Source organism: Lissotriton vulgaris, chromosome 2_2, assembly GCF_964263255.1.
Source record: "Lissotriton vulgaris chromosome 2_2, aLisVul1.2, whole genome shotgun sequence".
In the NCBI taxonomy this organism is placed as follows: domain Eukaryota; kingdom Metazoa; phylum Chordata; class Amphibia; order Caudata; family Salamandridae; genus Lissotriton; species Lissotriton vulgaris.
In genome coordinates, this window is record NC_141688.1 from 225135774 (window position 1) to 225160241 (window position 24468).

Sequence of the window (24468 nt, forward strand, 5' to 3'; positions counted from 1 at the left end):
CAAATATATCGTACAAATGAGAAATGTAGCAGAACATTGTAAACTAAATATTTCATCAGTGGTGAATCCCACAAGTAGACCTATTTGCAACGGCAAAAAATAAAAACGCAAAATACTGATCTGTCGCATCCAGGCACTACTATCCACAGTCTCTATGGAGTACTCAGTCCTTCAGCTGTTATGTCATGCTTACTTACACTTACAGTACCACTGATTCCACTAGTCCTAGTAATATTCAGAGCATCCAAACGACCCAGATCAAAGTAACACCTTGGTAGCCACACCAGCCAAGGTTTTCCTATCTACTGCGGAAAGCACAAGGAACATTTGTAAAGACACTATACACAAGGAATCTCTTACAATGCAAGGTTGGGGGGCGTGTTTCACCCTAATATGAGAGAGCTACAGCTGAAAGCTTGGCTCTTGAGATAGGTGATTTCAAGGGTAGCCGTTAGTGGCTAACCTAATATCATTAGGAGGGCAGGTGGACATTTTCCAAGGAATTTCCATGCTATGAAATGGAAAAGTAGCTAGTGTGGCGAGCTTCTGGTAACACGTACCCTTGTAGCAGGAGAACAATTTTTATCTTCACCTTTCAGATGAAATGGTAGTACCCGACCTATTCAGGGGGCTACTGTCTATTTTGCGCTTACTTGAGGGTACTTCTGTCAGCAATTACAGCTTACATTAGGGAACTCACAAAAAACAGTTTTTCATTTTTTTAATCTTAAGATTCATTCTTGTGACTGCCCATGCTTAAGGGGATGCTTATGCCTGAAAAAGGATGTTTTCATAGTACCAGTCAAGGCTTTGGATAGTCACCCTGAGGGTTGACAAAATATAAAAGCACCCACCTTCCCCGACCTTTACTACAAAAGAGGCCAGCTACAGCCAGAACTGTTCAAAGAGCACAGGGTACTTTGGATGCCTCCCGCCAGACAAAAAACATAAAAAAATTGATGCGGCGGGTAAAAGGATTCCCACAAAATCTGCAACTTCTTCGCAGGTCACCTACTCCACGGGGTTCTTGTCCAGATACGTCCAAACCAAATGGAATGAAAAGGGAGACCTGAGCCAGTATCTCCCAGATCAATAGAAATAGGCACATGAGATTGTAGCTGAAGGACAAACCATCTGCAATAGCACCATCCGGTGTGCTCTTGATGTGGCTGACACTGCCGCCAAAGGCATTAACTTGAACGTCTTAAGGCATGCTTCGCTCCATGTTTCGGTCTTCAAGCCAGAGGTCCAGCAGCATCTTTACATACCCTTTAATGGGAACACATCATTTTTTTTTTTAAACAGATTTTATTGGTTGCATGACAAAAATATAGCACGTAATGCTCTGAGCACCAGAGACAATCACTAGGGCAAATGATCAATAGCACAGCATGCAAACATTTTCTTAGGCGATAAGTCAGGAGAAGAATGTAAACAAGGAATTGTCCAATAGTATAAGAAACCCCTCCGCCCCTGTCCGCCCCCCCTCAACTCCCCCCCGCTTCCCCCCCAATCGTGCTGCTGCCTACTCCGTCCGTGTCATACCAAGCGCTGCATATTATTTGCCAGAGCAAAGGCCATAGGGCCATCAAACATACTGTAGGGCCTCCTCCTCCACGGGCGGGTCCAGGCTCCGGTAGTCCGCTCACCTCTTCCAAATTTTATAGTGCTTAAGGGGGCACCCCTGTGCAACATAGACAGGCTGCTCCGGACCCATACAATAGTCCATACCATTCTGCCAAGCTGTGAAGGTGGGGGCACGAGGTGCCTTCCAGGATCTAGCTGTCCCTCTTAGCCAGAGTCAGACCCAAAAGTAGTAAATGACGCTTGTATCTATTGCCCCCAATTCCAGCTAGAACATGAAGGAGAGCCAGTTTGGGGTCCCTCTGCAACTCCCAGGCCAGCACCTCACTCAAACACCGGAACACTCTGTCCCAAAACCTCTGAAGAGCTCCACAGCCCCACACTGTATGCAGCAACGTGCCCACCTCAGAGTCACATCTAAGACATGTCGGGGATGCAATCAAACCCGCCCTCCACAAGCGCTGTCTAGTGTAATATGTACGTGAAGGTACCTGAACTGTATCAGTCGCAAGCGCGTGGAGACGGCCGCTCCCCTGGGCCCCTCCAGGGCCTCCACCCAATCTTCCTCGTCGAGCTCCCCAACATCCCGCTCCCATTGGGACCTAAGGTGGGCAAGATCCGTAGCGCTATGGCATACCAGAGTCTGGTAGATGCGGGAGATCTTTTTGGCTGGCAATTCCCCCATAAAGACCTTGGCCTCAATGGGACTGAACTCCAGCAGTTCCTCCACGTCTCGGATATGCGGGGCAAGGGCATGCCGGAACTGAAGGTACTTGTAGAAGTGGGCATGTGGCATGTCAAACTCCTACCGCGGCATAGCAAAAGATTTGAGCGTCCCCCCAGTCTCCCAGTGTAGAAATACCTATTGCGTCCCATTGCCGAAAGCCCACCAAGGCCGCCAGTTGAGGCAGTCTACCATCTGCCTCAGCGGAGTCTCCAGGGTCAGGACATTCCACCATCCCACCCTGCGCAGGGCCTGCCGCCAGACCTGGAAGACTACGCGCGAGACGGACGGCAGCGATCCCCGGAGGGGTGCCGAGTACAACAGCGTATGTAGGGAAGCAGAGCCCATAAGGTATCGCTCCACCGCGTATGCAGGATCCCCCCTGTCCGCGTACCACCAGTCGTTGAATACAAGGAGGTGTGATGCTTGATAATATGATAGTAAGTCAGATGTGGCAAGACCCCCGGTATAGGTGGAGCGGAAGCAAGTCGGCAGCGCAACTCGTGCCGCGCCGCCTTCCCACAAGAAACTGCTCAAGGCCGCGTTTAGGCGCCGAAACCAAGTGTGCGGGACCAACGCCGGGTGGTTCTGCAATTGATACAATAGACGTGGGAGCGCGACCATCTTAAAGATGGCAGATGGAAAGCGGCATCCTGGCCCACACCTTGATATCCTCTCGCGTACGGTCCCAAACCGGGGCGATGTTGTGCTCCAGGGCCACCGAGGCGTTCTCCGTGAGGTATACTCCGAGGTATTTCACACCTTCAGCCGTCACCTGCAGCCCATCAGCCCACTCACCCAGTGGATGCGGACCCCCTAGAGTCCAGAGTGTGGACTTCCCAGGGTTCATATAGAGCCCCGATGTTTCTCCAAAAATTTGTAGGATCCGCATTATGCGAGGCCCAGAGCGATCCAAGTTGGAAAGAAAAAATAGTACATCGTCGGCGTATAGGGCTATTCTATCCGCCACCCCCGGTGACCACTGGAAGCCCCTCACCTGGGCGTCAATCCGCACCCACGCCACCAGGGGCTCCATTGCGAGCGCAAAAAGGTATGGGGAGAGGGGGCACCCCTGTCTCGTTCCCCGCTGGATACTGAATGAGCGGGAGACGCCTCTGCCGACGCGGACAGCAGCCGTCAGGTCAGTATAGAGGAGGCGTATATAGGCCAAAAAACGGGGACCCAGGCTGGCCTGGTCCGGGTGAACCAAGTCCGTAATGTGCGGTGTAAGCCTGTTGGCGAGGGCCTTCGCCAATATCTTGGCCTCGGTATTGAGCAGTGAGATAGGCCTGTAGGACTAGTGTTTCTCCGGGGGGCGTCCTGGTTTCAAGAAGACTACTACCTCAGCATGTCTCCAATCGGGAGGCAACAGGCCCCTCTCCCGGGCCTCCTTAATAACCGGCCGAAAGTGGGGCGTCAACTGGGTAGCAAAGTGCCCAAAGAATTCGCATGGGAACCCGTTCGGGCCCGGCGCCTTGCCCGGATTCAACTCGCCCAGGGCAGTGGCCAGTTCGTCGTCCGTCAGAGGCCGGTCCAGCAGGTCGCGGACCTCATCCGACACGGCCCGCGGCGGAAGGTCATCAATGAATCGCTGCACCATGTCGGCCTCCAGGCACTCCCGGGGCGCATATAGGGACTCGTAATAGGAGGCGAAGCTGCCCGTAATCGCTCCGGCTCCAACAGTGGCTCCCCATCAAGGGCGACAATCTGAGGTAGAGGCTGTGCATGCCTAATGCCCTGACACAGGCGATGGAGCATTTTGCTCGACTTATCACCCCATTGATATATGCAGCTCTGAGTGGCCAGCCAAGCCTGGCGGGCCTCATCTAATAAGATCGGGGTATATTGCTGTTGTGCCAGCCTAAGTCTACGCCTAAGCAGCGCGCCATCGTCCCCCCGACTCCTGCGCTCCAGGTCCTCCAATTCTGCTTCCCGCCGCACCAGGTCCTTACGCTTTTCCCTCCACGCCGCTGAGCACCACGAGATATCAACCCCCCTCAAAGTGGGTTTCATGGCCTCCCATAGGGTTGCAGGGGATGCCACTGAGTCGATGTTGGCGGACAGGAAGTGCGCTAGTTCACAGGTAATATGGGCGCGGTAAGAGGGCTGAGTTAACTGCCAGGGCGATAGGCGCCATCTGAACGGCAGCCTGGTACGCCCAGTGTCAACCACCACAGAAATCGGAGAGTGGTTAGAGAGTGCCCGTGGCAAGATGTCAGCGGACATGAGCCTACCTGCCACCGCTTGCGCGAGAAAAATGTAGTCCAAGAACGAGTCATGCGCGGAGGAGAAGTAAGTAAAGTCCCTACGCGCCCCACGCTTGTACCTCCAGGAGTCAATCCAGTCCAGCCCCGTGACCATTGCCCGCAGTCGCGATGTTTACACCTCCCCTCCTACCACCCCGCCTGCAGCGACCCGCCATCTGTCACAGGAGACGTCCATGACATCGTTCCAGTCCCCCCCAACAATCGACAACGCTATCGGCATATCAACCCAGAGGGACATCAGCTTCTCCACCAGGGCCCATTGCAGCGGGGGCGGAGCATATATGCTACCAAGGACAATCATCTCACCACCTATCTCGCCCTGCACAAAGATATACCTGCCCTGCGCATCCTGCCACGTGCGCCTATGTGTAAAGGGAACCCTCCGATGAATCAGTATGGCCACCCCCCGTGACCCTCTCGCGAAACCTGCATAATATGTCTGTGTAAAGCCATTGCGCTGGAGGCAAAGCGCCTTCGTGCCTAACAAATGGGTTTCTTGAAGGAGCAAGATGTTGGTTCCCCTGCCTTTGGCCCAAGCGAACACAGCCCCTCTCTTCACCTTATCCAGCATTCCTCTCACATTCCAGCTCAGTATTCTAGTCCCACCCGGACCTACCCTAGAGCCCCCAGCATCAGACGACATTCGTGTAACGGCATACAAATCATACAAGCCATGCCGCTGGCACCAGCAGCAATTCTCACAGCGGATCGTACGCAGCTCTCTCCCCCCCCAAACCCCACCCCTGAACATAGTCAATCTCACACCCCAACAAACCCCCCTCCACTCCCACCCCGCACCTCCCAAACATGGAAGCACCTGTCGCGGTCAGGGAGTGGTCCCGGCCCCAACGGGGAGCCAGGGAGCACCCCTTCCAATGGATGCCCTCAGCACAACCCACGTCAAACTAGGCTGTGGCCCCTTCCCAACTCTGAGTAAGCGTGGCTCCCAGCCAAGCTAGTACACCCTGGTCAACAAAAAGGTACAAGCAATCAAGAGAGCAAGATTCCATTTCTCCCAACAGTCAGGGCACATCCACGGAAGCGTTCTGCATGGCCTCATCGTTGCGCGTGCTGGACCGCGATTTCGAGCTGCGGTGTGATCGGGATCTGCCCGGCGCTTTTGCTGATTGTCAGGACCCCTGCCGGAGGGCCCCCCAGTCGAGGAGTCCGATTCACCACCTCTGGAAGTATTGACGCGCACCTTGACAGTCTCCTCTGTCCATTGGAATACGGCCTCCAGGGTATCAAAGAAAAAGGTACGGGATTGGAAGACAACCTGCAGTCGAGCCGGGTACAGAAGGGCATATGGCAGCTTCAGGCCCCGAAGGCGGGCCTTGGCTGCTGTGAAGTACTGTCTCTGCTGTTGCACCAATTTCGTGTAGTCCTGGAAGATAAGGATAGGAGAGTTCTCATACATGAGCTGACCCTTCACCCTCGCCTGTTTCAGGATAGCGTCTCTGTCGGCATAATTGAGCAATTTGGCGATCATGGGGCGAGGGCGTTCCCCCACCGGGGGCTTTTGCGTTAAAGCTCGATGAGCCCGTTCCACCACGAAACAACGTGAGAGGGAATCGGCCGGCATCCACCCTTCCAGCCACTGTCAGAAAGCGCTCGGCATTGCCCTTCTCGCAGTCTTCTGGAAAGCCCAGGAAGCGAAGATTACTGCGCCTGGCACGTCCCTCCGCCTCCTCCGCTCTCGCCACTAGGCCCTGCTGCGTCCGCTCAAGGGCCACGACCCTCTTCTTTAGGGTGGTCATGTCGTCCTCCACGGCCGAGATACGCGTCTCCGCTCCAGTTATGCGCTCCACAGCGTTGCACAGGTCCTGTCGAAGGAGCATAACGTCTGCGCCTACCGCCCCAATCTTGGCGTACAGGGCGTCTCTGGACTGCGTGATCGCGGCCAGGAGGGCCGCATTGTCAGGCACCGGCGGCTGCGGCCCCTTGGCACCCGCATCCTCGGTGAACTTGTCGATAGGGCCCTGTATGCCCTGACTGCCACTGCCACCCCGGGTCATGATGGGACGATGAGTGGGGCCCCACACGGCCGTCCGCAGCCCACACCCTTCCGCTAGAGGCTCCCCGGTGACGCGGGAACCCGCCATGTAGGGAGACAGGCAGATGTGAGCCCCGGGGCCCGACACGACCCCGATCTGCCGAGCGGCACCACACCTCCTCCACCTGTCTACCCCCGGAGTCCCCCTCTGACCTTGGTCTGCTGCAGCATCGCTGTTGATCCCGGGTAGGTGCCACAGGGAAGCGCCGCTCTCCAGGGCCGGCAAGCTGGTCCTTCGCGGGCAAGATGGCGGCTGCACCACTCGGTCCTCCCAGTCCTCGGGACCCGCCAGGCCAGCCCCGCAGCCACCACTCACAGCGTTGTCTTCGCGGGAGCCGCCCCTCTCGTCCGGTCACCGCCGCGCCGACCCTCCGGTAGCACTCGGAGCCGGCGCTCAGGACCGCCTCTCGCCGCTCCGCTCACTCGGCCGGGTAATTCAGAAATCGAGGCTCCGGCTCCGAGGGCCGCACCACGCTGCACAGCTCGCCACTTCTCTCCGGGGCGCTTCGCCGCCCGATGTCACAGCGCGGGCGGCTCCAGCCACAGAAACGAGGGTACCCGATGTCGTGGGGTCAGACCCAGCTGTCGGGAGAGTATAATTGCGACCAGGGCAGGATGGATTCAGCAGGATGGTGATCGGCTGGTCGGAGCTCCGGCTCTAAACGACCGCCATGTTCGCTGGCCAAGCCACGCCCCCCGGGAACACATCTTTTGGGAACAAGTTGATCAGATGTCTTGAAACTATAGGGGAAACAATAGGGTGTTGAGGTGGGATGGCTAAGGTAGCTGCAGTCACTAAGCAGGCACTTCCGCTCCATTCTGCCGATCACACAAGCACCTATCAGGGGTACGTCTGCAGGGGTCCTATCTGCAATGATAAATCATCACTTCAGTTGATATAATGTCCATTATAGAGGGTTAATGCCTGGAACTCACTACTTGTAGGAAAGTGCCCCTTTGTGACATGTCCACCCGTACTTCTTGTCACTGATAATGATGTTTTTCGACTGATGTGCACTCGATCCCTGCTAACCAGGCCACAGTGCCAGTGCCCTTTTCCTAAAACAAGTTGCATGTTCAAATGTTAAACCAATTGGCAAGGACTTTAGCACCCCTATAAGTCCCTAGTAAATGGTACCCTTGGTACCTAGGGCATGGGTACTAAAGAGGTTCCCTAAGGGCTGCAGCACGAATGTGTCACCCAAAGAGAGCAACGCTAAAACCCATGCAGACTCATATTGCAGGCTGTGTGAAATGGTGCAAATCCTTGTGAAATACAACATGGCACACTCCCTGTGGGCAATACCCACAGATACTGCATGCAAAATATGTAAGTCAACCCGACAGAAGGCCTTATTGCAACAAGGCAGGGTGCACTATAATATATACGATGGCACATCTAAATCAGCAGAAATGCCTTTGAGATTTTTAGTTCTATTACTAGATAATACAAGTGATCAGGGAGCCATTTCAGTATATGTAAGGGCACTGGTCATTATGAGTTACCCAGCTACATAATGGTTCAGAATAATGGTGTTTAGTATCTGACACCGCTTCTTGACAAATCCATACTGATGCCAGTATCAGATTTTTCCTGGCATGCATCCAGAGGGCACCATAGAGGTGCCTCCGGGATCTTACTGGTCTCTTACTGTGCCGGCTGACTAATGTGAACCCGGCTGCTCCCCAGACCAGGGAATGTCACCTCCTGCCCAGAGGCCCACTTGGCACCTGTGCAGGCAGGAAAATTAGTTAGTCAGAAGGCATGTCACACTTACAGGTTGGGCACACACCTATGTTGATGTGGACACTCAAAGAAGGATTTCACAATCTTGTTTTTGGTGAAACTAGGAACTCTGGGTCAGTTTATGCCTACTCTCCACAGGAAGTGGTCATATAGGGGGTGTATTGTATTGTATTGTAAGGCGTTTTTGTAAAGCGCGTGGTTACACGGAGGCATCCCAGCAGTGAGATTGAGTGATACTCTGAGGGGCGAAGGAAGAGGGGATCATTTAGGAAAGAGGAAGGTTTTCAGTGTTTTCCGGTAGCGAAGATGGCCAGGTTCAGCGCGTAATTGTAGAGGGAGAGAATTCCAGTGTGAGGCCGCATTCACCGAGAAGCGGCGGCCTCCGGTGCGGACTTTCTTGATTCTAGGCACCGTGACCAGAAACCCATTGTTTGAGCGCAAGGGTCATTTGGGTTTGTAGGGGGTGACTAGGCTTCTCATGATCGGGGGTCCTTTACCTTGCAGAAGTTTGTGGGTGATGCATAGGGATTTGAAGATAATCCTCTCTCGCACAGGGAGCCAATGAAGCGCTTTAAGAGCAGGTTTGGCTGATGACCTAAGGGGGATACCCATTAAGAGCCTAGCAGCGGCATTTTGGGTTTGTAGTAGCTTGTTGATTGTGGCTTCAGGGGCTCCTAAGAAAATTGCATTACTGAAGTCTAGTCTGGAAATAACTAGACCTTGTAACAATAACCTCCTGGAGTGATGGGGGAGGAGGGGAAGGACTTTGCGGGCGGAGCGGAGTAGACCGAAGCAGGTACCTGCTGTCTTTTTCGCTTGTGTCTTAAGCAAAAGGTCCTGCTCAAGCCAAACCCCCAAGCTTTTGATTTCTTTTTTTGGAGTGGGAGGGTCCCCTAAACAAGCCGGCCAGATGGAAGAGGGCATAGAGGCCGACTTGTGGCCTAACATCATGATTTCTGCATTTTGCTTGAGTGAGGAGTCACACATCCAAGCATGGATCTTTGTCAGGCACCGGTGGAAATTATCAGGGCATTGGTCGAGTTGAGAGAGTGAGACGACCAGTTGGGTGTCATCGCCATAGCTTACTATTTTAATCCCAAAAGGGGCTACCACATCCTCTAGGGGGGGGCCATATACACATTAAACAATGTGGGGCTCAGGGAAGAGCCTTGTGGCACCCCACACTGGAGGGGTATTAAGGCAGATTGTGAGTTGCCTTCCCGGACTTGAAAGGTGCGGTTGGAAAGGTAGGATGTTATCCAGGTCAGAGCAGACCCTCGTATTCCTGCTTCGGCCAGGCGCTGGATCAGGATACGGTGGTTCACCGTATCAAAGGCCGCACTCAGGTCCAGGAGGATCACTGCCACTGATCCTCCTGAGTCAAGAATGCGCCTAGCTTCCTCGATGACAAAGAGGAGGGCAGTGTCAGTGCCCTGGCCTGGGTGGAATCCGGTTTGGGATTTACGCAACCGATCATTGGACTCCAGGAAGTGGGAGAGTTGGTGGTTCACCACTTTTTCTGTGATCTTACTGAGTCCAGGGAGAAGGGAGATAGGTCTTAAGTTAGCAAGCTCTAGAGGGTCGAGATGGGGTTTCTTCAGAAGGGCCTTGACAATGGCCCCTTTCCAACTGGGAGGCACAATGCCCTGGGAAAGATACAGGTTGATGAGCTCAGTTGCTGGGGTGGAAACGGAGGCTGCTATCTGTTTCAAGAAACGCATCGGGACTGGGTCGCTGGGGGAGCCGCTTTTGATACTGGTTAGGGTTTTGAGGAAGTCCTCGGAAATTAAATTAAAGGCGTTCAGCTGAGGGTCCGTATCCAGGGGCAGATTCTCATTCCATGAAGGACTTTCCGTTTGGGGTAGGGTGGATATAATATTTTTTATTTTCTGATCAAAGTAAGTGGCTAGTTCGTTGCACTTGGACCCTGAGGGGTCTTGGGGTAACGGGAGATCAGGGATCTTCAAAAGTTCTTTCACGATCTTGTAGGTTTCTCTCGTAGAGTTAGAGGCATTTTTGATTCTCTGATCATAGAATGTTGTTTTGGCATTTCTGAGGGTGACTTTGTACGCTCTAATCGAGTCGCGATAGGTGTCTTTGTTAGCAGTATCCCAGTTTCTTCTCCAGATTCGCTCAAGTCTGTTGCAGCCTTGCCTTAGGATTCGGAGCTCATGAGTGAACCAGGGGGCAGAACCAGTTCTGATCTGCTTTTTCCACAGGGTTTTTTTTTGGTAGGACTAAGTCCAATGAATTAGAGAGCCAAGTTTTGAAATTGGTGTCGGCTACAACGGGGTCCAAAGCGGGGGGCGGGGGGAGCGTTCTAGGGTGTCAATCCACTTCTCCACTGAGAGTTTAGACCATATTCTATCATGAGTGGAAGTGCTGAGCGTTTGTGCTGTTTTAAGGTCGGCCTGCCAAGTGAAAGTCAGGAGAAAGTGGTCTGTCCAGGGGAGGGGACACAGGGGACTAGTTTGAAGTGACCTGATATTTGAAAGTATCTGGTCTAGGAGGTGTCCTTTATAGTGTGTGGCTCCTGTGTTCATGAGATGGATCTCATAGGATGAGAGATCGAGGAGCAAGGATCGAGGTGTAGTTGTCCCAGGGGAATGTAGCTGCTACCTTACAACATTCAGTTTTTAGGTGTCCCCCCTGTCTCCAGGTACTCTGATTCGTCTACTGGGAATAGATGAAAACAAAGACGAGCCGACCATGCAATGACTGTAGACCAGCTCTGGATTTGGCGCCAAAACCTGCCTGCTGCTGTCCTGGCAGTTGTAAAGACCGGTATCGCCCATCAGCTGTGAATCCTTCTACAGACTTGGAGGGCTGCCAGCACTTCACCAACCAGTTGGCATCTACCTTGCAGGTGAGGAGCCACTTCCCTGCAGACACAGACTGCATCTGCCTGATACACCCTACTGCTGACTACTGGGCCCACCGAAGTAGCAGCACCCCAGGATAAGGACTACAAAGGTACCCAGGGGTCAGCCCTGTCTCACCAGCGAGTTTGAATACTCTAGACCCTTCAGGAGCTCCCCCACAACATCAATACCCTGGGTACCGGAGCCCTTTCAGCAGCCAAGGCTTGTTAAGTGTTCAGTACGGACACTAACCGTGCCAAGACCGACCTACCGACGAGGTATGTCCACATCATCGTGGCTAGCGCAGAGAAGAGGCCCTGCTGTCCTGTTGGACCCCATCACTGGGTTGACCCTAAGAAGTGAGAGCCTCCAACACAAGCGTTCTGCTGAACAAGACCCCCTGACTAATTTCTTCTAGGAGACAGAATAATACCCGCTTGGACCCGACCCGAATATTCCTCAAGTCCCCCCGCCCTTGGCTGAGAACTCAGTCCTTCTAAGGGCTGTCAGACCCCCACCCTCCCACCCCCTGCCAACCCCACCCCCACCCCCTCCCCGTGTCCTGATGAAGACCAACAACCTGGGCACTACTAGAGTTGAAACGTCTACGCACATTTGAGGTTCAGAATTAACTGGACTCCACACAACAGAAGATAGGAGTATCTGGTGTAAAAGCATTGTCTGGCTTACCACCCACCTGTACATAGAAACCATAACCTCACTGAATATACTGTACACTTGTACATAGAAACCATAACCTCACTGAATATACTGTACACTTGTTGAGCACTGAGCACTATTGTCACATAATCACCCCACATCCATGTAAATATCTTGTGTTGACAGGTTTAGTCTTTGTTTACTGTAATTATCTACGAATAAATCAATTCTGATAAAAGTAACAGTACTAAGCAAAATATATTTTTGTCCTTATTTGTTGAAAGTGATGTGTTTTACCCCACTGGAGTATTCTAGAGGTTGCTTTCAGTATAACTAATGCACTACGAGCATCATTAACTAACCTACTTTCTACTCAACAGACCCACTTGCTGTTTAATTGATACTTACCCAGGTTCTGAGGTTACCCCATTATTATCTAATCAAGACTACTCTGCACCTGACCCCCACAGCCCTAAGTCACAGTCAGCTGACAATGCCCCCTTGCTCCAAAGACCCTCAAGCTAAACCCCGCTTTGGGTTCTGCTGGACTTATTGCCTAGTCCCCACCTGCAGCCTTTTTCTTGTTACATGTAACTCCGTTGACTTTACTGTGTGGCACTCAACGCTACCATCGTGACCTGCACCTGGACACACCAGGGCAGGTAAAATGCTTCTATTGACCTTGGCTCTTAAGCACCTTAAATCCAAGAGATCAACATTAACAATTGATTGCAAGTATACATATTCAGTGTGTGTTTCTCCCATAGGACATTACACCTATCTAGGCTCGTGCCTCAAATCTGACTGCTTTTGCTATTCTACTGTTTCTCTGTTACACTATAACTCTGAAATAACTTGTCTGATTCCGATGATCTTGGTGTCTAAATTAATACGAAGATCTGTTTTTTTTTTTTTTAATTTTTCTCTAATTTCTTCTTGAGTCCGTTTCATTTGTGGACTCTGTGTGTACAACAAATGCTCAACACTCTCCGCTGTTAAGCCCATCGAAGCTCGACAACACTACCACAAAGTATAGCACTTTGGGATTGTTCAAGTAAGCTCATGTTAACCAATAAGGGTCGCCTTGACTTTTTGCACAGTGTACCTCATTTTGGTACAGTATGTAGATAGCCAACTGCCTACACTGGCCCACCAATGAACTTCCCTTCTGAAAATACTATGTCTTACCAGGACACCAGCACCTCATCCAGGAAGAAGTAAATGCACTCTTACTCTAGGGAGCCATAGAGCCTGTGCCGTTACAACACGGTAAAGAAGTGTACTCGCTGTACTTTCTTATACTCAAAAAAGACGTTCCCTCAGGACCATAGTAGGCTTCAGGCTCCTCAACAAGTACAGCCTTTCAGAGCATATCAGCAAGGTCATGCTCCAGGACGTCATCCTACTAATGGCAGCAAGGAGGATTCATGAACGCCCTCGACTTGAAGGATGCTTTTTTTGTATCCTGATTCACCCTGCAACTCACTGCCACCTCAGGTTTACAGTAAGTGGGCAGTACTTTCAATTCAAAGTTCTACCATTCGGGGTAACCACCATCCCCAGAGACTTCACCAAATGCCTAGCAGTGGCTGGAGGAGCGGCGTCCACGTGTTCCTGTATTTCGACAACTGGCTTAGAGTGGAAGCAGACAGCAGTGATTGGCACGTACACAGTTCACTTTGTTTCTTCTCCACGATCTAGTTTTCACTAAGTCCCATCACCGACCCCTACAAATGCAGCCCTTTCTAGAAGCCATTCTGAAATCAGTCACAGTGAAAGGCTATGCCAGCCCTGCACTGGTTGAAGCCTTCCAGCTTCTGGTGCTCTTTTTCAACCAAACCATCGGCTAGCAGTGAGAACAGTAATGCGCCTCCTCAGCAACATGGCCTCCTGCATCATCATCATCATCATCATACACCTGCGTATACACACATCCGCTCTAATAGTGCCTGGCGGCACACTGGTAACAAGCAGTGGGATGTATGAGTATCTAGTGTTGATTTCAGCTAGCCCCTATCGCTGTCTGCAGCGGTGGTAGAGCAATAAATCGTGGCAGTGCTGGTGTCTTCTAGACTCAGTCCCTCACATGACCATCACCACGATGAGCTGGGGTTCAGCTAAAGAACATAGCATTTCACGGTCAGTGGACACCCCTTCAACTGACCTTCCACATAGGCATAGTGATAGGCAGTTCAATTAGCTTCAAAGGCTTTCTTTCAGCAATCATGTACATCACAAAACAGGCCTGGTCAAAATAGAGAACAGGACTTCCATGTACTACCTGCAGAAACGGGGGCATTACTTTCACTTGGGTACTTTTTGATGCAAAAAAGTTGTGAACTACTCCAAATTTCAAAAAAGGTGCAGTTAAGGGGTTACTTATTTTTGTAATATATGTACTGTATACAGAAGGTAACCAGTCTTGTTTTTGCACAGCAGTAGCATTTTTTGTTTGTTTTATTCAGGGTCATTTGCTGGAGCGTTCCAGTGACAAAAAGCATTGGCAACGCCAGGTACACACTGTAATGTGCCAACACTGGCAAGAAAAATACTGTTTACATATTTTCGCACAGCAAAGCTAGACTTATTGTATTTACAAATGCTTTTCTTCTTGGCTGGCATTACTACATATTACAGGTGCCCTTCATAGACACCTCTTTCACTGCCCCAGTGATAAAAGATTTCCTGAAATTTCTCGAGCATTTTTATCTTATCCGTTTATTCCCACCTTGGGTATTGATTACAACGATACCTAATAAACCCCCCTTTTTTTAAAGGTATGCAAAAGGTAGATTTGCCAGTACTTGTACTAGAAGTATTCCCTTCTTAATAGCCATTACTTTATTTGGAAGGGGGGGGGGGAGTGAACTGCATATGCCATGTACTCATGATTCTTACTGATTTATGAGAGCTAACTAGCTTTCTAACCAGAATAATTTTGAACTCTTCAATTATTTTTTTAACAAGTGTCTTCTTGCATCTGTTTTTTTCCGACAGAGCCTCCATACCTTTTAATATGGGCAAAAGACCCATGAAGTACGAAACCATTGTTTTATGACCGGGCTGTTTTCATCTAGCTTGGCGAATACTTTGTGCATTACTTGTTATAAAATGCAAACAGGCACTTAAACGTTAGGCCAAGACCTCACTCTGCCTAGTTTACAGCCAGTCTGCAGAAAACCTTTATAGGAATATCCTGACAGTGAAATTTTGACATACCTTCCTGGTCATCAGTTCATTACCTTTAGTAGGTATTAAATGCATAGAGTCTGATTCAAGAACAGACTCGCCCCATATGTTCATGCATTTTCATTTCTGTATGTCTCATGCTTCTAATCCCCCCCCCCTCCCCCTCCTAGATGGAGAAATTATCTTGCCCTGCAGTTTTACTGTTTAAGTACTGAGAACATCTCTAAGCAGTCTGCCTGACTGATCCATCTGTGTGCGATGAGAAACTGGAACATTCAGCGTCAGGACATACGTAAAACGCCTGAGCAAGTCAATGTTTTAATTCCTTTTGTTTAACACTGTAAATGTTACGTCTTTTCTTTGCAAAATCATTTTAAAATGTGTTTTCTGTTTCCATACATATTCCGCCTTAGCCTACTGATTGTAATTTTAGAAATCGGTACCCCTGGTGAATGAAGTTACATTTTTCCCCTAATAGTGTATTAGTCCAGTCAGCTGCCTCTTCAGTCTCCATTGCTAAGTCTTCAATAGCCCTTTGCTTTACTCAAATCCCTCCTGGCCTTTCCACCCTCACATGTATCAACACTGATATAGTACTTTGAGTGATCTGAAGAACATTAGACGGGGCGAGAGCAAGCCAGGGAATAGTGAAACGGCACAAAGGAAAAAACTGGACAGATCATTTGTAAGCAGAACATTGAGAACATGGACCTTAGTCCCACACTGTGATGCTTTGTAGGTTACTAAATACTGTTGTCCTTACATTCTCTAATCCTTTCCAACCACCACTGGATGCTGAACTAGCAGCATGTTACAGTACCTTCTCCACCAGCTATGACATGCTAATGCAACAGTGTTGTCTACTAAACATAACAACCGCACTTTATCGTTTTCTTCTCAAAAAGCATTAAATACATTTTTTGTCCTTAGAAGATCTTTCTCAAGGCTGCATCAAATTATAATCTCTGCATTCAGTCTCCAATTATACCAACAAAAAATGTAATTCAATCATTGGACCACAACCTGGTTATAGTCCAGTTTTAGTAGCAGGAGTACTACAGGTGAAGATCTGTCACTGCCCTGGTGAGAGGTAAATGCAAAAACAGGGTGATGAATGGAATGCTTGAATTAATCTCAGCCTCTGGCAATTGTCCTGTTCTACATCTCAATCCATCGTTTTTAACCCACAATGTCACCTCAGTTTGGACCCAGCCATATGCAAATCCTGTGTGACCCTGCTCCTCATGGGAACAGTCCAGCTCGAACTGCCAGGTCCTCCCTAAACCAGAATACAAGCAACCTAGGACTGGCTTCACACTAGTTTGGGCTCTTCAGCCAGGTTTAGCTTGGCTCCTATGGCACAGTGTGCCCGGAACATGTTAATCACCATGGAAGTAAGCATACAGCACCCTGGTTTTCCTACAAATTAAAAGCTCAAAGAATGCTCTATCTACGCCAGGAACAAAAATGGATGAAAAACTTTAATACCAGCGAGAGAGATAAATACTATCCGTCTATCAAGGACTGTAAAGCCATGATCTAGACTGAAAGATCCACCTACTTTATTAATCAAATTAAATCTGCATAAAACTCAGCAAGAGCACTTGTTTAGACTGTTAACATGCTAGCTGATGTAAAAGTACTTCAGGCAGTAACCAATCCTTTTTTGATAAACTTTTAAATAACTTTCGAACAAAAACTAAATAGTTATATAAAGACCCTAGAGATGGTAATTCCACATCTCACTACTGTTGTTAACAAAATGTTTAGATCACTATATTTTCCTAAATTCTGGAAAAAAGCCCCTGCTCTGTCATACGCTTAATCCTCAGGAACTCATTAGCCACTGCCCCATTTCTCGCGTTCTGTTGCAAGCTAAAACTGTAAAGAAGGCTATGAACCTGGAATTATCTTCCTTTTTAAACTATAACCTTCAGTTAGATTCTTTCCAGTTTGGTTTCAGAAGCAATCACTCTATTGTATCAATGCTGATTGTAGCATCGGATGAAATTAAGACCATCGTGGACTATCGTGGCAAGGCGGCACCTATTCTTTTAGATCAGTCAGTGGCGTTTGATACGTTCAGCCACACTGTGCTTTTTGAATCGTCTTAATATTATTGGGGTTTAGGGCAATTTTAAACTTTTCTTTCAGACCGAGACAAACTGTCACCCTTAATGATTTTGTTTCTAGCACTTTTTTGCTCCTTGTGGAGTTCCTCAGGTGTTGTCATTGGGCACTATGCTGTTTAATCTAGTTTAATCTAGATGTTATGCCCTGGCCAGTTTGCTCAGCACCTTTTGGTTTCTCTATAGTCTCTTATGCAGACAACACTTAGATTGTTGTCTCCATTTAGTGATGTTCCTGATGCAGGTCGCAGGTTTCGTAACTGTATGATAGAAGGGGGCAAATGGATGAAAAACAATCATCTCAAACGTAACACTGGAAAGACAGAGGCTCTTCTGTTTGGTAAAGATAATTCCTTCTGGTTCCCCATTTGTTGACCACAGGGCTTAGGTACTCTGTCAACGCTAATCAAAAACAGTAAAGAACTTGGGTATTATGTCTGATGACAAGGTGACCTTCCCAGATCAAGTCAACTCAATCACCTGATCCTCTTTCCATACTTTGATAGCCGTAAAAATTGCTTTTCTGCATCCTCTTTGACCTTCAGTAAACAGCAAAAGGATCCCTTGTGCTATCCAAAATTGATTACTGCAATGCCCTAAATATGAGTATCCAGCAGTAACTGTTAAATAAACTTTAGACCCTTCAAAATGCACCAGCTCGTTTGCTCCTAGACAATGCGTTGGAAACTGGAACTTGGGACTATCTAAGCTACACTGGTTACAGTTCAGAAAATGACTGCTTGGCTATAAGGCACTTCATAATGATGGCCCAGAATACTTGAATACATAGTATCAAGTGGTACAGTCCCAACAGGACCATTCGATCGATCTTTACTAAAAGTGGGGTGGTTCCTAAATTTAAACGCGGGGTGGCAAAAGTTTCATTTTTTTGTACTGCTAAACTTTGGTACAGCCTTCCTTTACATATAAAATCTCAGACTAACCTGCTACATTTTTGGTAGACACCAAAAACTTGGTTGTTTTCCAGCTAATAATGTGCTAGTCTGGGCATGTGTTGTATTCTGATGGTTAACAGCGAATAGCAGAGATGGCTGCGAGCATTTGTGCACTTTATAAAAATAGATCATATCCATCACTTCTTTGTATACTTAATTGTATCTCCTTAAGTTGGACGGATACCAGACGTAGATCCCGTGCACACTGAGTCACTGGAACCAAGCGGTAACCGATTTATAAGCCCATAACTAGGGCGAAACTGGTCCTGGGTTGCTTGCATTTCGGTTCAGGGAACACATTGCTTGGTAGTTTGTACTGGACTGTTGTCACTGTAGCAGGGTCTAATTTGATTTCCATATCGCTGGATCCAAACTGAGGTGACCTAGGTTTTGCAAAAAAAATGAGATTTGGTTGTCGGCACAAGTAATTACCAGTGGCTAATTTTCATTTAAGCTCTCCATTACATTTTTGCGTACTCTGGTGAGAAGTGAAAACATTTTAACCATATTTAACACATGAGAAGATCATAGTAGAGTTGTAAACTAAAGACTTTGTTAAAAACAAAGTTTTGTTTTGTCATCCTTGAATTAGTGCACTGTATTTGACATAGAGCATTTACATCTGCTCGAATCACCTTATCGTTTTACCTGGAGAGGTATCTACATAGTGCCTCGAGGTGCAATAGGCTTGCGCACCCACTTTCTAGACCACTGGGGCACTGTGGTATTACGGAAGGGTTTGCAGGTGCTCTTGCGTCATCTCTTCTGCAAAACAGATCATGCCATTGTTAGGTGTGCACCATTACAGTTTCACCAAATCATTCCCATGGAGGCATGGTCTTAGGATAATAAGATAACACAAATCCAATAATAGTAGGAACAAGGGCAACTCAACATGCCTAATGGAAACCTACGTCTGTACATAAAGTACCTCAAGTCAGTCAAAGAAAAATAATGAACGCCTGGAAGCAGAATATGTTAGTAATAGATAAATCAATGTATTTAACAGGATAGCGAATCAAGCACTTGGTGTCCCTACTAATCACACAGTAAATAACAATGAATGATGGTGAACAAAACAAACAACTTGCATTTAGCTAACAATGCTTGGCATCCAATTGTAATTACACAATGCAGTCTCTCACTAAAAAGTAGAAAACTTAGTTTGCTAAAGTGATAACACTTCGACCTTTTAGGTTAGTTACAAAGTCCTCATCGGGACAGACTAGAGGAGCATTCAAATATGTAGGCCAGTTCCAGAAGATCAATTAACAGAGTTAATATGAAGTACGGGCAGATCATAAGTAAAATAGAATTTTCAACATAGGCTGGAATTGTGAAAAATTACAAAACTGGGCTTGAACGTCACCTAAAACACAAAAATGACTGTCTACAGTTCAAAGCGGTTGGAAGACCACCAGTTCAAATCTGCACTGTCCGAGGCAGACATTCCATTTCATTGTTCTTCATTGTGTGATTACTAGGAGCACTGCGTACTTTATTCGCCTTCCTGCTAATCTATATATACATATAAAAACGAAAGTATGGCTGTCTGTCTGTCCTTTATGCATTACTACACCATTCATCCGATCGCCATGAAACTTTGGGAAGTTGTTGAGTACACTCCCGCGAAGGTTTCTGTCCCAAAAAAAATTTAAAAATCGGCCCCAGGGCCCTCATAATCTTTCAAATACTGAAATAGACAGCGAATTTGCGAGCATCGTCGACAGTTATGACCCCAAACGGAAATCGATTGGTCAATCTACAACAGTAGCACGAAAGAAAAAGGCATTACGAGCTTCAGAAACATACGAGCAATGGGAAGCAATAGTAGAAGCTGTTCGAATACAAACTGATCAAGCCCGTAATGCTGTTCGAATACAATCTGCTGAAGCCCGTAATCGTCAAAAACGAACGAGCATTGAGAATCAAGATTGGGAGTCGATCAAGTACGCACTGCTCAAGCCTGTTCTTCTCAAACAAACAAGCAACGAGAATCAAGATTGGAAACAGATCGATTTATGCACTGCTCAAGCCCGCTCGAATGAAACAGGAGAGCAACCAGAATCAAGATTGGAAGCCAATCGAGGATGCACTGCTCAAGCCACACTTAGAAATGTTTTGAAAAATAAAATGAATAAGTTTCAATAACAATGACACATTGTAAATGTAATGTTATAACGAGTTTCCTTGAATTTACTTTCTTCTGAGATTGCAGCAACGCGCGACCGGTAAGCTAGTTACATATATTTTTGTTTGATCTATAAAAAGTATTCTGATTCCAGGCCAGTCATGCATTATTTGAAATGGATTGTCTTAAGTTAGTGATGGACAAATGTATGTACGTATTCACTAGTTAAGCCAAGGGCATCCTTCCTATTGCTGATGCCTTATGGCAGTTGTTCTTAACTTTTTGACTTCTATGGACCTTCACATAATCATTTCTGGTACCCGTGGACCCCCCTCTACATCACTATTGGAAGCCAGGGACCCCGGCCTAAGCATTTTTGATCATTTGAACCCCAAAACAATACATAAAAATAGAAAACAAGCAATGATCAAACAAACATACAAACTGTGAAATACGTTATTTAATTTACAAGCAGATATAATACTACCTCTGTATGACCCTCTTGCACTTGTACCATGAATCCATATGCGGATACAAACAATTTTTAGCCTCCAATTTCAAATGAAATTCCTTCCCATTTACTGAATGTTTTGAAATTTACAGTTGTGCATTTTGCTTCTTTATTTATACTTACTTCATTCATTTTCTAAGCAATCTCGGTCCTCCTGTATAGGCTTCGCGGTAGCCTCCTTCAAAGTGACAGCAGCTTAAAACAGCTGGTCTGCCTTTCAGTAATGCCCCGACCCTGGATAAGCGCAAGTTTGCCTAGATAGAGCATTAACTGTGATAGAGCATACTGATGTGGTCTGTGCCACGTGCAGACAGTTTAAGGTACACCGTGGCACAGACTAGGTCAGTGTGCCCCATTCAGAAGATACCCCCCTGTCATTAAAAACAAACGCTACAGAAGGACCCTCCTAAGAGACCTCTACCGAGGCTGAGAACAGAACAGCAGGCATTTTATAATGTCTCAGTTGAGAACAAATGCAAATAAAGCAAATTTCCTTTGTTAACTGGATTTCAGGTATAAACCTGGACTCCGAGGATGTTTTACACTTTTTTTTTTTTATTACTAAAATGGACTCCACTATTGCGCCTCATCAATAATACAGAAAAATCTGAAAGCAATATCATCTGATGGAGCTAACAACAAATTGAAACACTGCCTTCTAAATTACAAATCTTCCCAGACGTCGGTGTTATTCAGGTTGGCTTCTTTTTTTTTTTAAGTTCAAGTTTATTGAAACCAAAAACATATCATAAATACAAAATGTAATAGTCAATCAACGAGAGGCATAAGAGATATCCAGCCCATATCATGCCTAGTGCATTGTTATGTGGCAGCCTTTTGGTATCCTTTAATAATATATTCTATACGTTATGGTGACATGGATTAGAAGCTCTGGGCTTGGTGTGCTTCCAATGACTATCTAATATGAAGTAAATTGATGTTGCTCTTATCCTCACCAGCTATCTCAAGTGAAATACTGTACCTCATGTACCACCCTACCACTTGCTTGCACTGAGCTGATACCAGGCACTAACAGACTTAATCTTTTTTGCATATTGCTCTTGGCATCTATTCGAATAGTTGGCTATGTTGACCTATGTTTCATACCTTCTTCTACAGGATGTATGTTCTCTTCTCCAAGTCTCCCGTTATTAAGCTTAACTCCTTCCATGCTGGTGACGAACCCCAGCCGTCATGCACTACGGTGCTCGTGTGCTGATGACGGCTGGGGTTCGTCACAGCCCGCCCCTGTTCGTCCAGCGGCCGCACACGGGGGAAATCGCGGCCGCACGGAAGGGGTTAATTGGGGTTTTCACAAAATGAAACATTAATTTCCTATTTTTGTTGTACATTTTATGATGAGAATTATGTTTTGTTTTAGGGCCGTCTTTTCTCTTATCCGGATACTCACAGACATCGGTTGGGGGCAAATTATCTGCAGATACCTGTAAACTGCCCGTATAAAACTCGGGTTGCCAACTACCAGAGAGATGGGCCCATGTGCATGTTTGACAACCAAGGTAATGCAAGAGCAATGTAAAATGTAGTTTATTTCATCATAATACTTGCTCCTGAGAATGTATCATTGTCGGGCATGACTGACTAATGTGTATGGGTTTGGGTTTGTGCATATAAAATATTTCAATTTAATTTGGAATATTTTAACACAGACTTTCATCCTGTGTTCACTCTTCTTTGATTTCAGTAATTTACATTTCGAACAATGTTCAAAAGTGTAGTTGCCATAAGAACTAGCTCTATTGTACTTTGGTTTGTTGTTAAGCCAGGATGGCGGAGAGGTCACAAAGACCTCACTGATTATTAGGCGTGACGTAACTACCAGTCTACTACATGTAGCGTGTCAATAGAGCATTTAATAGGGTACAATTATTTGAAATGTTTTGCATCAATTAGCAAAGGCTTCACTATCTGGCTGTAAGACTCAACCCAACCAACAATTATTCAGATAAAATTTAATTGGACAGTAGCCAGTCTATTGACCACAGTCAGGCAGTGTACAAACAATACATCGAGCACTGTTAGTAGAATGATTTGAAATCAAAACACTTCAGATGGCACACTATTACACAAGTTTATATTTTTATATGTGTGACCAGAGAGTGGGTCTGTATTGAGTCCTAGATCTCCTGGATTATATTACAACTGTGGAATAATGATTTTTTATAAGTCTGCTAAGGCATAGTTCTGAAGTAAATCAATGTACAGGCATTATTCTGACAATAGTAAAGCTAGTTACGCTGTTTATGACTCACAGTTCTGAAAGGTAATTATGTTTGGTTTAGATCAGACAATACTGTCAGGTGACGTAGGTCACCACAGCCTGGGGTTGCACGATTGCTCTACAAAGCAGCCTACTGACATTGGGTGGTGGCAAAATGGCATTTCAACATGAAAATCCAACTTTCTTATACTGATCCTGATGTGTAGTCCTATTTCTACCATTTGTCAATGTGTACATCTAGGTATGCAGTCTGTGGTTGTTGGAATGGAGCATTAACACTACATAATGTGAGTAAAACATATAGATGTTTGGTAATGCATCCACAGTGGGTACCTTTTGTATAAACACACTTGCTGATGTGAACCTTGTTCTACAGTCTAGCCACAGTGTTATTTAACCCCTTGTCTGCTGATGACGGAACCGCTCCGTCATCAGCTGCGGTGGCGCTGTGCTGATGGAGCGGTTCCGTCATGGCCCGCTCGCTGCTCATGCGCGGCGCGTATTCCGCGCCTGCGCTGAGCGTTCTATTGAGCGGGGCGGGCCGTGACGGAACCGCTCCGTCATAAGCACAGCGCCACCGACGCTGGTGGCGGAGCGGTTCCGTCACCAGCATGCGGCCGCCCCGCCCCCTTAGCACTGCGGCGGAATAGCCGCCGCAGTGAAGGGGTTAAGTTTAATCTGTCAGGTTGGACTGAAGTACAAAGTTACCTGCAGTGGGTCAAAGACTGCTTATTTTTCAAGTTCACATAGTGCCCCTTTTACACACAGCTTATTTATGTGGCCTATGAATCTTACTTTGAGATCTAGTTCCATAATCTCGAAGTTCCTCCTTGTGCTAATCTCCAATTGCACTGAATGTTTGTTATTGATCTTCTGTCTCCACATTGAGCAATTTGGTAATTACTGATAATTGATACCATGTTTATAGCAATGCTTGTTTTGTTGTTTGCTTTCATACTGTATGTATTGAAGTGAGCTGGTTTTACTTAATTACCCCCGTTTGTTTTCTGTATTTTGCTGGACTGATGATACTGAAGTGCTGAAACAGCACAGTCCTCACAGATTCAGCAGAATGCTGCCCAACGGTGGGTGCCAAGGTTTCACTTGTCGCACCATGAAAACTATTTCAAACTAAGCCATCCACTGAACTGAATACCATTTCTTTGTTTATTTCTTGAATAAGCATACATCCATGGTTACAACCTTATTATGAATGGAATTTCTTTTTGACAGTCACTTGTGAATTATTGATTTAGAACTAAATACATTGCAAATTGGTGCAGAGAAGACCGTTCATTCAATAGGCAGATGGTGCAGTCCTAGTTGGAAGCGCTAAGAAAATGTGACCATTGTCTACATACAAATACTGTGAAACCAAAATCAGTTGTTGTTCAAGCAAATGGGGTTAATTGTA

At 47.1% G+C, this 24468-nt stretch overlaps 1 protein-coding gene across 1 annotated transcript in view; it reads left to right on the forward strand.

Moving 5' to 3' along the window:
* The window catches only part of LOC147729276 (catalase), a 316196-nt gene that overhangs the window by 238584 nt on the left and 53144 nt on the right, over positions 1 to 24468 (forward strand). The window contains exon 9 of the mRNA XM_086959591.1: positions 22194 to 22332. Coding sequence (XP_086815717.1) covers positions 22194 to 22332 — 139 coding nt within the window. The remainder of the gene's footprint in view (positions 1 to 22193; positions 22333 to 24468) is intronic.